The 14,385-nt window shown below is 31.5% G+C and overlaps 1 protein-coding gene across 5 annotated transcripts in view; it reads right to left on the bottom strand.

The window, feature by feature from the left end:
• The window catches only part of LOC127736679 (H(+)/Cl(-) exchange transporter 4-like), an 80,332-nt gene extending 65,947 nt beyond the window's left edge, over positions 1–14,385 (bottom strand). For 4 of the 5 annotated variants that reach the window (XM_052247254.1, XM_052247257.1, XM_052247255.1 and 1 more), the window contains exons 1-2: positions 14,293–14,375; positions 7,330–7,566 (exon numbers count right to left, since the gene is read on the bottom strand). In XM_052247254.1, the coding sequence (XP_052103214.1) occupies positions 7,330–7,540 (211 nt within the window). In that variant the 5' untranslated portion in view covers positions 7,541–7,566; positions 14,293–14,375. Of the gene's footprint in view, positions 1–7,329; positions 7,567–14,292 lie in introns of all 5 variants that reach the window. The other variant, XM_052247256.1, reaches the window with a different exon arrangement.

Genomic DNA, 14,385 nt, shown 5'->3' with positions numbered 1-14,385 from the left:
CTCTTTGACATATTCCCCATTTCCATTCTCAATTCTATTGAGAGGTTACTATATTTTTCAACCATGAACAAGCACCCATAAGATGGTACAAGCTTCTATTATGTCTTTCGGACAGGTTGCATGACAATATCAGGTTGTTACAACATAATGTTAATATGCACTGAAGCAGAATGAATTCTACATCAACATCCTAATCATGATGTCCTGTGTTTGATAGATAATTACAATGATGGTAAAACTAACAAGATTGCTCATGCCTTGTTACCCTACTCAATACATATTACTTACAATCTGAGTCAAGTATTCAGCTTAAATTGTTTAAAATACAAATTGACAGCTTTTATTTCTTTTTAAGAGAGCCCAATTAAGTATTATCCTTGACTTCTTTAGTTTTAGTTACAAACTTTAAGTCACATAGAGGTGTGTCAACTTTTCAATCCTTAAAACAAGGAGGTCTATTTATATCAATGTAAACAGAGATGGGAGATTTGAACCTGTTTCATGTTGTAAACAATAACATTAAAGTTGTCTGATTATGTAATTGAACTATCAATTGTTGAATGAGAACCTTTAATGAGCTAGCTCAAATACTATAGGACACAAACATAAGTAGTGATTGGTCATTGGAAAGGTAAATACTAGGAAATTTAGTTCACTCAATGTCATAGTATAATACTTTCCATTGACTACCCAATTTAACACATATTCATCAACTTGAGTAATCTTATTATTGGTCTATATATGTCAACTTTTGCTGACTTTTTGTTCACACTCAGGTGTTTTTAAAAAGAGTTCATTCACTAAGTTTTATGTTATGTAAATTTACTCACTAATATCATAGCTGTCATATTTGTTCAGTTTATGACAGTGCTTTACCAGATCTTGAACTTATAAATGCAGCACACAAGATTTGGAAACAAGATGGTTTATTGCATACATGAAAAATTTAATGTTTGCCATTGGACATACCTAAGCAAACAACAATCAATCAATCAATCAATCAAACAATTAAAAAATAATTTTTAATACCAAGGATTTTAATAGTAAGATATATAATTGAAACTAGAGGCTCTAAAGAGCCTGTGTCACTCACCTCGGTCTATGTACATATTAAACAAAGAACACACATTATAGAAAAGAATAGAATTCATGACAAAATCTCTGTTTTGGTGATGGTGACTTGTTTGTATATCTTACTTTACTGAACATTCTTACTGTTTACAATTATCTCTACATAAAATGAACTTGGCCCAGTAGTTTCAGAGGAAAAGATTTTTGTAAAAATTTACAAAAATTTACAAAAATTGTAAAAAAAATTACTTTAAAGGGCAATAACTCTGGAAGGGGTCAATTGATAATTTGGATCATGTTGACTTATTTGAAGAACTTACATTGCTGAACAATTTAGCTGTTTACAGTTTATCTCTATCTATTATAATATTCAAGATAATAACCAAAAACTGCAAAATTTCCTTAAATTTACCAATTCAGGGGCAGCAACCCAACAAGGGGTTGTTTGATGCGCCTGAAAATTTCATGGCAGATAGTTCTTAACCTGATGAATAATTTTACTCCTTCTCAAATTTGATCTAAATGCTTTAGTTTCAGAGATATAAGCCAAAAACTGCATTTTACCCCCATGTTCTATTTTTAGCCATGGTGGCCATCTTGCTTGATGGCCGGGGTCATCGGATATATTTTTTAAACTATATACCCCAAGGATGATTTAGGCCAAGTTTGGTTTAATTTGGCCCAGTAGTTTCAGAGGAGTAGATTTTTGTATACATAACAAAAATTTATGAAAAATTGTGAAAAATTGACTTTAAAGGGCCATAACTCTTTATGGAGTTAATTGACTATTTTGGTAATACATCCGATGACCCCGCCCATCAACCAAGATGGCTGCCATAGCTAAAAATAGAACATTGGGGGGGGGGGGGGGGGGGTTAAAATGCAGTTTTTGGCTTATATCTCTGAAACTAAAGTATTTAGTACAAATCTGACACGGGGGGAAAAATGTTCATCAGGTCAAGATCTATCTGGATGGAAATTTTCAGATGAATCAGACAACCCATTGTTGGGTTGCTGCCCCTGAATTGGTAATTTCCCCTCCTGAAAAAATGGTCCCACATTTCAGATTTTGCTTATCATCAACGTTATCTTAGATTCTGATGAATTAATTCATAAAATTCAAAGATATAGATAAAGATGGAAAAGGAATGAAGGCACTATGGCATTGACAAGAATCAGAATGCAATACAGGTTTTTTTTACAAGTTCCCCTCAAGAAATAATTGTCCCCATTTCAGATTTTCAGATTAATGAAATCACAAAGTATTAATGAGTGGATACCTTCATACAAAATTGAAAAGGAACTAACAACTAACGAAGGATCATGTCTGGCAACAACAAAGTGATAACAGACAGACTGATGGATGGGACAAAAACATTATACATTGTACATTTCAGTTGCATGGGGTATACAAATTATTATAAACTATTAATTAACATCCATTTCATGTAAAACAACCTGTCAGTTAGCTGGGTCACTATTTTGTCTTAACAGACACATTTTGATAAAAAAAAAAATTGTAAAAGAAAAACAACTACTCACTTTAACTGACATATTATTTAGTGTTTGTGGTGTCGGATTATTTAATCGTTTTTAAATAATGCAAACAAAAAAACCTGATACAAAGGTATTAGAAATTGTATTACCTATTTCCTTCATTTTTACATTTCACCTCAAATTTCATTTATCATTCTAACATGGTTTCCTTGTCATAGTTTATTATTATGATCAAGAACTCAATCAAAATTCAATGGTTTAATGAATTCTACTATAAACCTGTATATTTTATCAGATTCAATAGGACAATATTTCTATAGATGTAAAAGTCCAGCAATCTCATTTCTCAAATGCCAGTTTAATCTGTACAAAATAGACAAAACAAAAAATACCACTTTTTCCTTATAAAAATTAAAAAGTAAGAAGATACCAAAGGACAAAAAAATAAATAAATAAGGACAGATATAATACCATAACACCTCCCCCCCCCCCCCCCCCCAAAAAAAAAAGAGGAAAAAACATACAACAGTTGACAAATCACTACATCAAAAACTAAAGTTTCTTGTGTCTTTGGGTTGCTGTCTTTTTGACATTTTCTCATCTTATTTCATTCTTAAAGGCTAAGCATCAAGCACAGCACAAAAATATTAAATGCATTCAAGTAAAAGTATAATTCTAGGACCAGAATAATTAGGGGATGATGATGGATTTCAATTTGTTAATAATTGCCAATTTACTAGTTTTAATTAAACAGGTAGAAGTTCTCTTTATGGAAAATAACATGTATACTTTCTATAAGTTCTAACACAGCACATGCAAGTTCTATACCTTTAATATTATTTGTATGTTTCCCATCTTTAAACACTGGAACTATATTCAAAGTTTTACACTCCATTTTACATATATACACGTTTGAAAATACTTATAATACGTATCTTCAAAACATGTACACTACAAATATGCCTCAAGGATATGAATAATATCAAATTTTACCTCTATATTTCAATGTTCCGTAATTTCCTTTCCTCATTGTTTACATGTTATTTATAAAAATCTATATTTCTCTGTCGTGTATAAGATTTTAGTGTATTGTAGTATTAATTCAGTCAACCTGTTCTCTCTGATCTAATACATTGTAATACATACATTCAAATCATTTATGCAATAGAGTTACTACTGATGCATTGATAGTCTACAGCTTTTTATGAGTTAGATTTATTTTTATTTTTTAGCTCCTCAGAATTCCCTTTCTCTCAAACACTCAAACTTCATCGTTTTTTTTAAAAGAATAAGATATTTTAAATAGACATTTTGATTAAAAAATTCTGTAGGTTACATGTAGATCACAAACTTTAACAATGAGCCGTAAGAAACCAAAGCATATTAAAAACAATGTCTGGTAAGCATTATGCAATATAACATATACACATTTACATGTATTTCAAAAAACAAACATTATTAGTTCAGTTATGAAAATATGCTATAAAATATATTTTTCTAATTTCAACACTAAACTTGCACAAAGATGTAAAGATTTGCGACACACAAAAAATGTAGTAGATTTGGGGGGAAATCTATGATAGGTAGTACATGAGACAACAATCCCATATAATATTTGGAAATAACAAATATGTAAAAAAAAAACAAGTGATTTTATTGCTGTTCATCATTTTGATTTTACTGGATAGCCCTGTACTACATTTTGTATATTATTTCAATGCCTGGCAACTAATTTCACTGAATGAAATATAGGACAATACAGATTTTGTAGTAAACAAATTCAATTTCATACCCACTTCCTACTATTTTTTCCCTTAATTTCCTTCCTGAGTGATAGATAAAAATTTATATTTACAGTTAACAACAACATGTGGCGATGCAGCATTTTATTGCATGATTATGTCAACAGCAAATTGGAAAATCAGTCTTAAGGTCTTAATTTCCAGCAAAACTAGTTGAAATGGAACAAAACTGTTTATGAAAAACATATATGACAGTTTATGAAAAACAAATATGACAGACATGAACCAATGACAACCTATGAATTACAAGCTCCTGATTTGGGACAGACATATAAAGAGTATGGCAGGCCAAACATGATTGAGAGTGCTCAACCTATGTTTCATGTCCTGTGAACTGTGAAAATGCGGTCAAAATTCTTATTTGGCATAAAATTTAAAATATTTACATCGTAATGCATATTCGTACTAAGTTTCAAGATGATGTGACAACAACTTCATAAACAAGAGTGCACACACTGTAATGTCTCGGCTGTTTTACTCACCATTGAAAGTCTTATAAAAGATAAGGGTTTTACTACAAGTATCACATAAACTTAACATTTTTAAAGATCCATGACAATGAGGTCAAGGTCAGATAAAAACTGTCACACAGACATGTACACCTTACAATTATTCCATACACCAAATATAGTTGACCCATTGCTTATGGTAATTGAAAAACAGACAAAAACATAAAAACTTAATGTTGACCAATGAACCATGGAAATTAGGTCAAGGTCAGATGATACTGGCTAGGCAGACATGTACACCTTACAATCATCCCATACACCAATTATAGTTGACCTATTCTATTAGTATTTGAAAAACAGACCAAAACACAAAAACTTAACAATGAACCATGAAAATGAGGTCAAGGTCAGATGACACCAGCTAGACAGACATGTACACCTTACAATCATTCCATACACAAAATATAGTTGAGCTATTGCTTATAGAACTTGAAAAACAGACCAAAACACAAAAACTTAACATTGAGCAATGAACTATTAAAATGAGGTCAAGGTCAGATGACACCAGCTAGACAGACATGTACACCTTACAATCATTCCATACACAAAATATAGTTGACCTATAGCTTACAGTACTTGAAAAACAGACCAAAACACAAAAAATTAACAATGACCAATGAACCATTAAAATGAGGTCAAGGTCAGATGAAACCTGCCAGTCTGACATGTACCCCTTACAATCATTCCATACACCACATATAGTTGACCTGCTGCTTGTAGTATCTGAGAAACAGACCTAATGACGTAACTTTAACCTTGATCACTGATCCATGAATTGAGGACGAGGTCAGGTTAACCCTGTCTGATGGACATGTAGACATTGCAAGGAACCCATATACAAAATATTGTTATCCTATTACTAATAATAAGTGAGAAATTCACATGACAAAAAAGCTGTAATTTTTTTTGAAGCAGTCACTGAACCATGAAAATGAGGTCAAGGACAATGGGCATATGACAGATGGAAACTTCGTAACATAAGTTATCTGCATACAAGGTATGAAACATCCAAGTCTTCTACCTTCTGAAATATAAAGCTTTATACAAACAGTTTACGCCGCCGCCGCCAGATAGTAATACCTATGTCTCGCAAGGCGAGACAAAAACTACCTAAACCAAAACTTTAGCCTGAGAAAGTACTGATATAAAATTAACACTATCAAAATTCCATGTTCAGTGAACTAGCTGTAATTTGGTATAAAATCAAAAAAATTCACATCAGAATAAGCATGTGTACAGTGTTTGAAGTTAATGTACATTAACCCAAAAATTTAACATGATACAGGACGGGCAGACAGACTTAAAAAACATTATAATGCAGTATTGGTTTTTAATCATTTTTGAAGTCTAAACAGTGACCTTTAGCTGATTAATTCTACATCATTTGGTCTGTGGTGGAAAGATGTCTCATTGGCAATTTAACCACATCTTCTTATTTCTATATGACTTTATATATTGGTTGGAAAAATAAACGTACTATTATTGCTAATTTTACACCTGTATGAATGTGTTACAATTCATATTGACAGAAAACAATCTTTTTTTAGAATAAGTGATCTTAACCTTTGACCTGTTACTCCACAATCAAAAGGCTTCTTCTCCTTCCCTATATCTTCCATGTGTGTAAGTAGAATTCCAAGTATACAAGGGAAACCCAAGCTACTCATTTTTGTTCTTCAACTTTTAGTAACAGTGACCTTGAACTTTCCTACTGACACCAACAATCAATAGGTTTCTTCCCCTTATCTATATATTTTATCTGTATAAAACTATTCTTATCAAGCAAGAGAAACTCTAGTTACCATTCAGAAACTGTTTTTCCAAAAATTCTATTTCTATTAACAATGATTTGACCTATTGCCCCAAAATCATGAGTCTTCTTCCCCTTTACATCATCTACACTTTCATGTCTAGTGAACTGAGAAATCAAGCCAAAATAAAACCTAATTTAGCATGATTTTTCAAAGGTTCACATCATAATAAACATGTTTACTAATCAAAGAAGGGACATACACTCTATAATTTTAGAGAGTTATGTCAACCCCGGTACACGTACTGTTTTCTTGTTTCATTTAAATTTTAACATCTTGGCTTGATTAAGATTTTTTTACGCATAAATATGACGAGAAGAAATACAGAAATCAATTTTTCCAGTTAGTTACATAATTAAGTAAAATAACATGATATTGCCATCTCAAGATCAATAGACATAATTCTCTCTCCAAGAAGCATTGTCCAAGTTTTTGTAAAGATTTATAACATCTTTGTCAATTTAATCAACCACATTTAACATGTATATATGTCTTACCTGCATATTTATATATAAATTTTCTGTGGAATGCCTTACTTTTAATTAAGTGTTTACCAACATTTTTACAGTTTTTTCATCTAGCATCTTTACTCACCTGAATTGTACTGCATTCATTTGCGTGCAACTGCAGGTTACTTACTTGAATATTTGGGTTCCATTTCTTCCAAGTCTGCCCAGTTCCCTAGTGCCTCCATCCTGCCGTCTCCAATATCTAACAGTTCATCATCAGTACTGACTGTACTTGATCTTCCTTCTGTAGTCCCGTTAGCACCACTACGATATTTAGTATTCAAGTCCATGGTCACTTGATCTGCAAGTAGTAAATCTGTTTCTGCATACAACTCATCCATTTTTATTTTATCATTATCTTAAATGTCTGAAAAATAAAATGGTACATTTATTTAAAGGCAAAGAATTTATCAAACAAAATGATCCATAGCATGTTCAGGCATAGTAAATATTGTTATTTCCATATAATCAGAAGTAGAGGAAACAGATAAAGCCTTTTAATTACCTGTAAGATACAGACATTTTCACAAACACTGAAGCTTTAAACTGTAAGATACAGACATGTTCACAAACACTGAAGCCTCTAACTGTAAGATACAGACATTTTCACAAACACTGAAGCTTTAAACTGTAAGATACAGACATGATCACAAACACTGAAGCCTTAAACTGTAAGATACAGACATTTTCACAAACACTGAAGCCTTAAACAGTTTTTTGTAAGATTCAAACATGTTCGCAAACATTGTTATGTGGGTAAATGACTAACTGTTCAAGGATTTTAGGAACAGGTTCTACAGGTTCTTACAAATTCTAGCTAGATGAAAGGGTATTATTTTCCATCTAAGAAAGAAAGATATTGGGTTGAAAAATTAACATGACAGAAAAGTACCATCAAATACTCAGAAAATGACCCTTAAAAGAAAAAGTCCTTTTGTGGTTGTTATGTTACTGAACATGTCTGAATCAAAGCAACAGGGTTTATTCATAGTATATTAAATAATTCAATTCAAATATTGTGTTCTTGCTAAACATACAACTGTCTGTCCCTATTTCAGTTACCAGTACCGGTATAATATAATCTGGCATGAACACAGTTCCTCTCAGGTATGATAAGTTTTCATGTGTATTGGATCCATTATTTGATCACCTGTATTATTTATACATTATTACCTGTATCAAAAAATATAATTTGATATATTTGTCCACAATTACCAAGATTAACATACTTTAGCATAATGTCTATCTAAGGGGAATAACTCAAACAGTTTTATTTGCCAAGCTGTGAAATTCAGATTTTTACAGTTTAGCTGTTAACATATATATATATAACTATATCAACTTGGAAGAATTCAAATATATAAAGACCTTTCAAGAGGGTTTACATTCTTTGTACATATATCAAATAAAATGTTCTTGTTTCACACAAAAATAAAATTGATGTTGCAAGAAGTAACTCATTCATGCAGACTTTGAAACAATAAGCAGAATTATACATGTATTAATTTTGGTTCCAATTCAGTCCATGAATAACAATATTACATATAGTTTGATTTTTCTTGTTTCTCATTGGTTTATTTGGTCACATGTTTCCTAATATATATTTTGTATTTTTTCACTATTTTGCCATATTGACTTGACGTTACAATTTTTAAAATGATATTGACTCCATGTTACTAAAAATTGTAACATCGAGTCAATATAATTTTCAAACTCACACTATTTACATGTGTTATATATAAATTAAGGACTTTCACTCAGTCAATACGTTATATTTGAACCTTTGTCCTCTGTCAATATAATCGGAACAAGTCCATAATTGATAAACATAAACTATAAACATATGTTATTTGAAGAGTTTTTTTTTTAATTTCAAGTGTTTGATTAAGAAGGGAATAGCACCTTTTACTTATAGAAAAAAATTAATATTTTAAGAATGAACAAGATCTATTTTTAAGCTTGAACTCAATTTCCTAACTCAACTCTGACTATGAGTAAATATAGATTCCACCATTGCAACAAGTGTGTTACGATATTTCTCCACTCGAGACAGTTAAATTTTAATATTCAAAGCGCGAGGCTTGCCGAGCTCTTAAAATATTAAAATTTAACTGTTGAGAGTGGAGAAATATCTTAATACACGAGTTATAGTGGTGGAATCTGTTTCTCTAATGATTTTTATCCTTCCTTTTCAAAGATTTGCAGAAAGTTGTGTTCTTTATGTGTGACGTCATCAGGCATGGTCGCCTTTTATCATGACGTCACAATCAGGAATTCAGAAGAAATCAAGTAAATTTAACGTCATAATTAAATTTCGACCAATCATTTGCCGAGAACAGATATTTCACTAGTGAGGAGAACAATTTTTTCACAATCGATTGGGAAATGTGAAAAAAGTGACAAAATTAGAGAAATATGGATCTTTAAGTTAATTGAACCATACTCCCAAGTCACAAATCATTTTCAGAACCCCCTTCTTATTCTAAATCAGAAAGGAATCTAAGTAACAGTTTTGGAGCTGAAATGATAATAGATAACAAGAGATGGAATCGGGAAAGACAAGACAAGACTTATCATTTTTTAAAATGGTCATTCTTAATAAGAAAAAAAAGTGTTCAAACTATAAAATGTATGTGTTCAATATAATTTACCATGTATGAATCAATTCATATTTTTTTTGGTTGTGTAAACTAAACAATACCTGACAAATCTAAGTGTATATCCTACTTGTTACTTTACAAATATTCAGTTAGGGGACTTAATTAAACAAGTCAATTCTTAATCACTAAAGTGTCATTCATGTACATCCTAGAAATAGGCAGTTAATTGGCTTACCGGTACACAAAACAAGTCATTAAATTTTCCCTCAAAAATTAGTTAGGCAATGTTTTTGCTTTGCTTTATGTCAAAAATGACAAGCAAGGGAAAAAAGCTATTTCTGCAGCTTTCCACAATTTTTACCATTTTTAGATAAATTTAGGAGTCTTTGAAATGCTTGCAGAAAGTTTTGAGAATGTTATTAACTGCAACTGTGTGTAAATTAAGTGGTAGTATAAAAGACACTGTCTCAGTAAAATATACATAGTGCTAAAATCAATTGTATTTTACAATGTACAATGTGGTCTAATCCCTAATCTATATCACATCATAGCTGAAAATTGACCAAAATTCATACATTTTGAGAAAAAAGTCTTTTCCATGACGTCAAAACTACATATAATATGAGGTCATATATTTTAAACTATCTGTTTCTGATTATGTAATTAAAACCTCATGTTTGCGATAGACATAAACATGATATATGGAAATCTTGAATTAAAGTTCTTTCAGTGAAAAATTAGACAGAATACGGCTCTTATACCATCATGTCCTAATAATATAAAACACCTGTTCTGGTCAAAATTTTACTGATACAAGAGATATAAAAAGCAATCATGACTAATAAAAATTTATGTGTTCATATCAATTAAAAAACATCTTCTACAAATTGTACAACCTACATGTACACAAACAAATACACTATGCTAATTCAGTGTGGAAAGAAGACTGTATAACTGATTTTTATAGTTCGTTCTTATGTTGTACTGTTACACCACTGTCCCAGGTTAGGGGGAGGGTTGGGATCCCGCTTACATGTTTAACCCCCGCCACATTCTGTATGTATGTGCCTGTCCCAAGTCAGGAGCCTGTAATTCAGTGGTTGTCGTTTGTTTATGTGTTACATATTTGTTTTTCGTTCATTTTTTGTACATAAATAAGGCCGTTAGTTTTCTCGTTTGAATTGTTTTACATTGTCATTTCGGGCCTTTTTATCTGACTGTGCGGTATGGGCTTTGCTCATTGTTGAAGGCCGTACAGTGACCTATAGTTGTTAATTTCTGTGTCATTTGGTCTCTTGTGGAGAGTTGTCTCATTGGCAATCATACCACATCTTTTTTATATGTATTAACATGGACCATTTTGCAATCTCCATAAAATATGACTGTCTCTGTAAACTTCAAGATGAAGCAGGGTAACCCTTAATAACAGACGTAACAAAATCACTGAACAATATCATTTTTGTAAAAACCACTGGGTTTCCAATGTTTACTTTCAAATTTGTGATCAAATTCAAACTAAAGTGAACACTGCAAAGCAATTTCATGAATTATTGCCTATTTGATTATGAACCCTTGGTAATTCCAAAGCCAATAGGATGGACTATGTTGACAAAAATAGTCTTAGAAAATAAATTTCCTTGAATCAGTGTGTGGTACCAAAATAAAATATTGATGTGGCCAGGCAAACTAAATCTGAACCAGAGAGGGAAATATCGACTCAATGTCATTGAGAAGTCAACCCAACAACAGAAGGCCAACCTAAAGCACATTTTAGTATAAAAATTTATTTTAATATTCTAAACATGCTAAAGCTGTAATAGAAAAGCAAAGTGTTTTTCAAGAAAAACCAAACTGAAAATCAATACCAATATACATGATAATCCATTAAGCATCAATTTTCAGGGGCTAATCCTGATCAAGAGCATTATATATCATTTTTTCGATAAACTGGGGAAGTGGGGGGGAAGGGTTTGCCCTCTACACCCCTTCCCCCTGAATCAGCCAATGATTTTCATTGGCATAACAGTTACAAATTTCTGTCTCTAATATATACATTGTTTATGTATGCATTGTGTTTATGTGCAGTATAACAGGCTTTTAAACAGCTTTGAAGCTTTGATATATTTTGGGAACTGAAGCTGTCTTTTAAGTTGTTTTCTGGGAAAGGATTTTGCTGATTTTGTGTGCAATGTTTACATCAATATTGGATGAAGCAGAATCATTTGAATAAGCATTTACAAATTGAATTTCAAAAGTTGGCTTTTTTAACAAATCAGACATAGTTAAAACTGAATATAATGGAAAATCTATTCTACCTAAAATATGCATATTCAGGTAAGGGTATTCTCTATACATGTACCGGTAAATGACATCTATATACATGTACCGGTAAATGACATCTATATACATGTACCGAATTTGACATCTATTGAACAGTGTATCATGTGTATTTGCATTATACATGGGGAAAACAAAAAGACATTCAAAATGTAGACATATCTTCAGCACAGATCCAGAAAATAGTAAACAAAGCTTTCTTCCCAATTTATACTAAAGGTAGTTATATTCAGATCAATGACTATTGAAGAAAAAAAACATGCAAGTCTAAGTCATGGTTATTGTAACAGTTCAAGTAATTAATGAACGTTAACATCTCCTCTAAAAAATCTGTCAGAAAAAAACCCAGAAAAATCTCCCCATTTTCTGGATCCAGCAATTATGCTACTCATTAAATCTCTGTTTATATATTTGGCCAAGCTGTAACAACATTCAAATCTTACCTATAATAACATGCTTCTTCTACTACACCTCAGTACAGTATGTCAAATCAAAAGAAAAATATGTATATTTACATCTTTATTTTGCAATGGTAAACTAAAAAACATTTTGCACTATATGTACATATATTGGTAACAATATCTGTAGACATGTCAATTAATACCAATATTGGTAACAATATCTGTAGACATGTCAATTAATACCATCTTTATATTACCACCTTATTTATGTTTTGAGCTTGAAGTCGAAGATTTGAAGAAAAAAAATGTTTGTACACAAAAACTACAAATATATCTATTTACATGTATATGACTTCTAGGATAAAAATGTTTTAGTCTTCTAAGGAAGATATATGTTACTTATATATATGATTTATATAAGAAAAATGGGTATATCCATGTTTTGGAATGGAAAACCCAAAAAATCCCTCAAATCAAAAATTAAAATTGCAGGTGCACAACTTCATGTCCTGCATAAGAATACAAAGTATGTGCAAGTTTGGTAGAAATCTGTTATGCTGTTTTCAAGAAATTGTGGATTAACAAAGTGTGACACAGATAAGGAAGAAGACGAGGATAACATTGCTAGTTAACAGAAGTGATCTCTGTGTGTTATCCTATGCTGAACGCTGTGAGGTGACACAATAAACTAGAGGCTCTAAAGAGCTTTGTGCATTTTGAATCAAAAAAGGCCACTCACTAAAATTAAAGACAGGAGTATAGAATATAGAGTACAGACCCACAATGTTTAACTGATTTGTAGATTTTGTCTTGCTGATCATTTTTGCTACAAATGTATATAAAGTTTCACTCAATCTACTATAGATAATAGGCATAAATAAAAGAAAAAAAATCTTTTAAGGGCAATAACTGTTATAAGGAGTCGTCTGACAGTCATTGACAGGTTTGGTGTAAATGGACAGCAGGCAGATCTCAACATTCTGAAAATTTCTTCACATGTCAGACATATTTCAAGAAAACCTCCGAACTGTCTATTCTGACCTCCAAAATTTCACCAGGTCTGCCTTTTTCATATTTGAGATGGTCAGATTGTCAGACTGTTTCCTACAGACAAAAAGAGTCATTGTAGTTTGTTCCGTCAACTTGTTTCCTGTTTAATCTTTAGTTATTGTGGTCAGAAATCATAACTGTAGAACCAGTTGAGGTAATTTCAAGGGCAGCATGGCGGGTTACGTGAGCCTTTTGTCTTAGGCACAGAGACATCAAAAGATAGTGTTGCAAAGACGGGACATGAATAAGGCCAAGAAGAATCATGGGTTCATGAATTCCTGACCATTCACATAGACCCAAATCACTTGGTTTAACTTTTATAAAATAAGGTTAAAAATGTACCATATAAAAATACATGTTTTTTTACTAGAACTACAATTGTATACATAATTTGGGAGGTCTTCTTCACTTCAGAAGTTCAGTTTATGATGGTTTTTTAAGTGTGAACCATAAGGGTTAATTTACCTTTACAAAAATAGAGATATTATCAACGTTGTAGTAATATTTGAGTACAATGTCGATATACTATTATAGATGCATTTCAAATGTATCGTATAGTTAAAAATGACTCAGCGTCAGACAGTCAGGTGTTGAACAGAGCTGATGTTGTCAATTTGTAACATACAAACAAGGAAACAGGATATTTAATAAAAAAGACATGGTTTTATGCAATGCGAGCATTAAACCATTTATATATAAAATTACCTGTCATTAGATTTGATTAAGTTCTTTATACGTTGATGAAATATTATTTTGTTGCCAAAAAATAATCATTATAATTTCTAAACCGGAAGTTTG

Source organism: Mytilus californianus, unplaced genomic scaffold, assembly GCF_021869535.1.
Source record: "Mytilus californianus isolate M0D057914Y unplaced genomic scaffold, xbMytCali1.0.p SCAF_35, whole genome shotgun sequence".
In the NCBI taxonomy this organism is placed as follows: Eukaryota; Metazoa; Mollusca; class Bivalvia; order Mytilida; family Mytilidae; genus Mytilus; species Mytilus californianus.
Note: the sequence above shows the minus strand (reverse complement) of the source record. Positions and strands in the feature narration are given on the sequence as shown.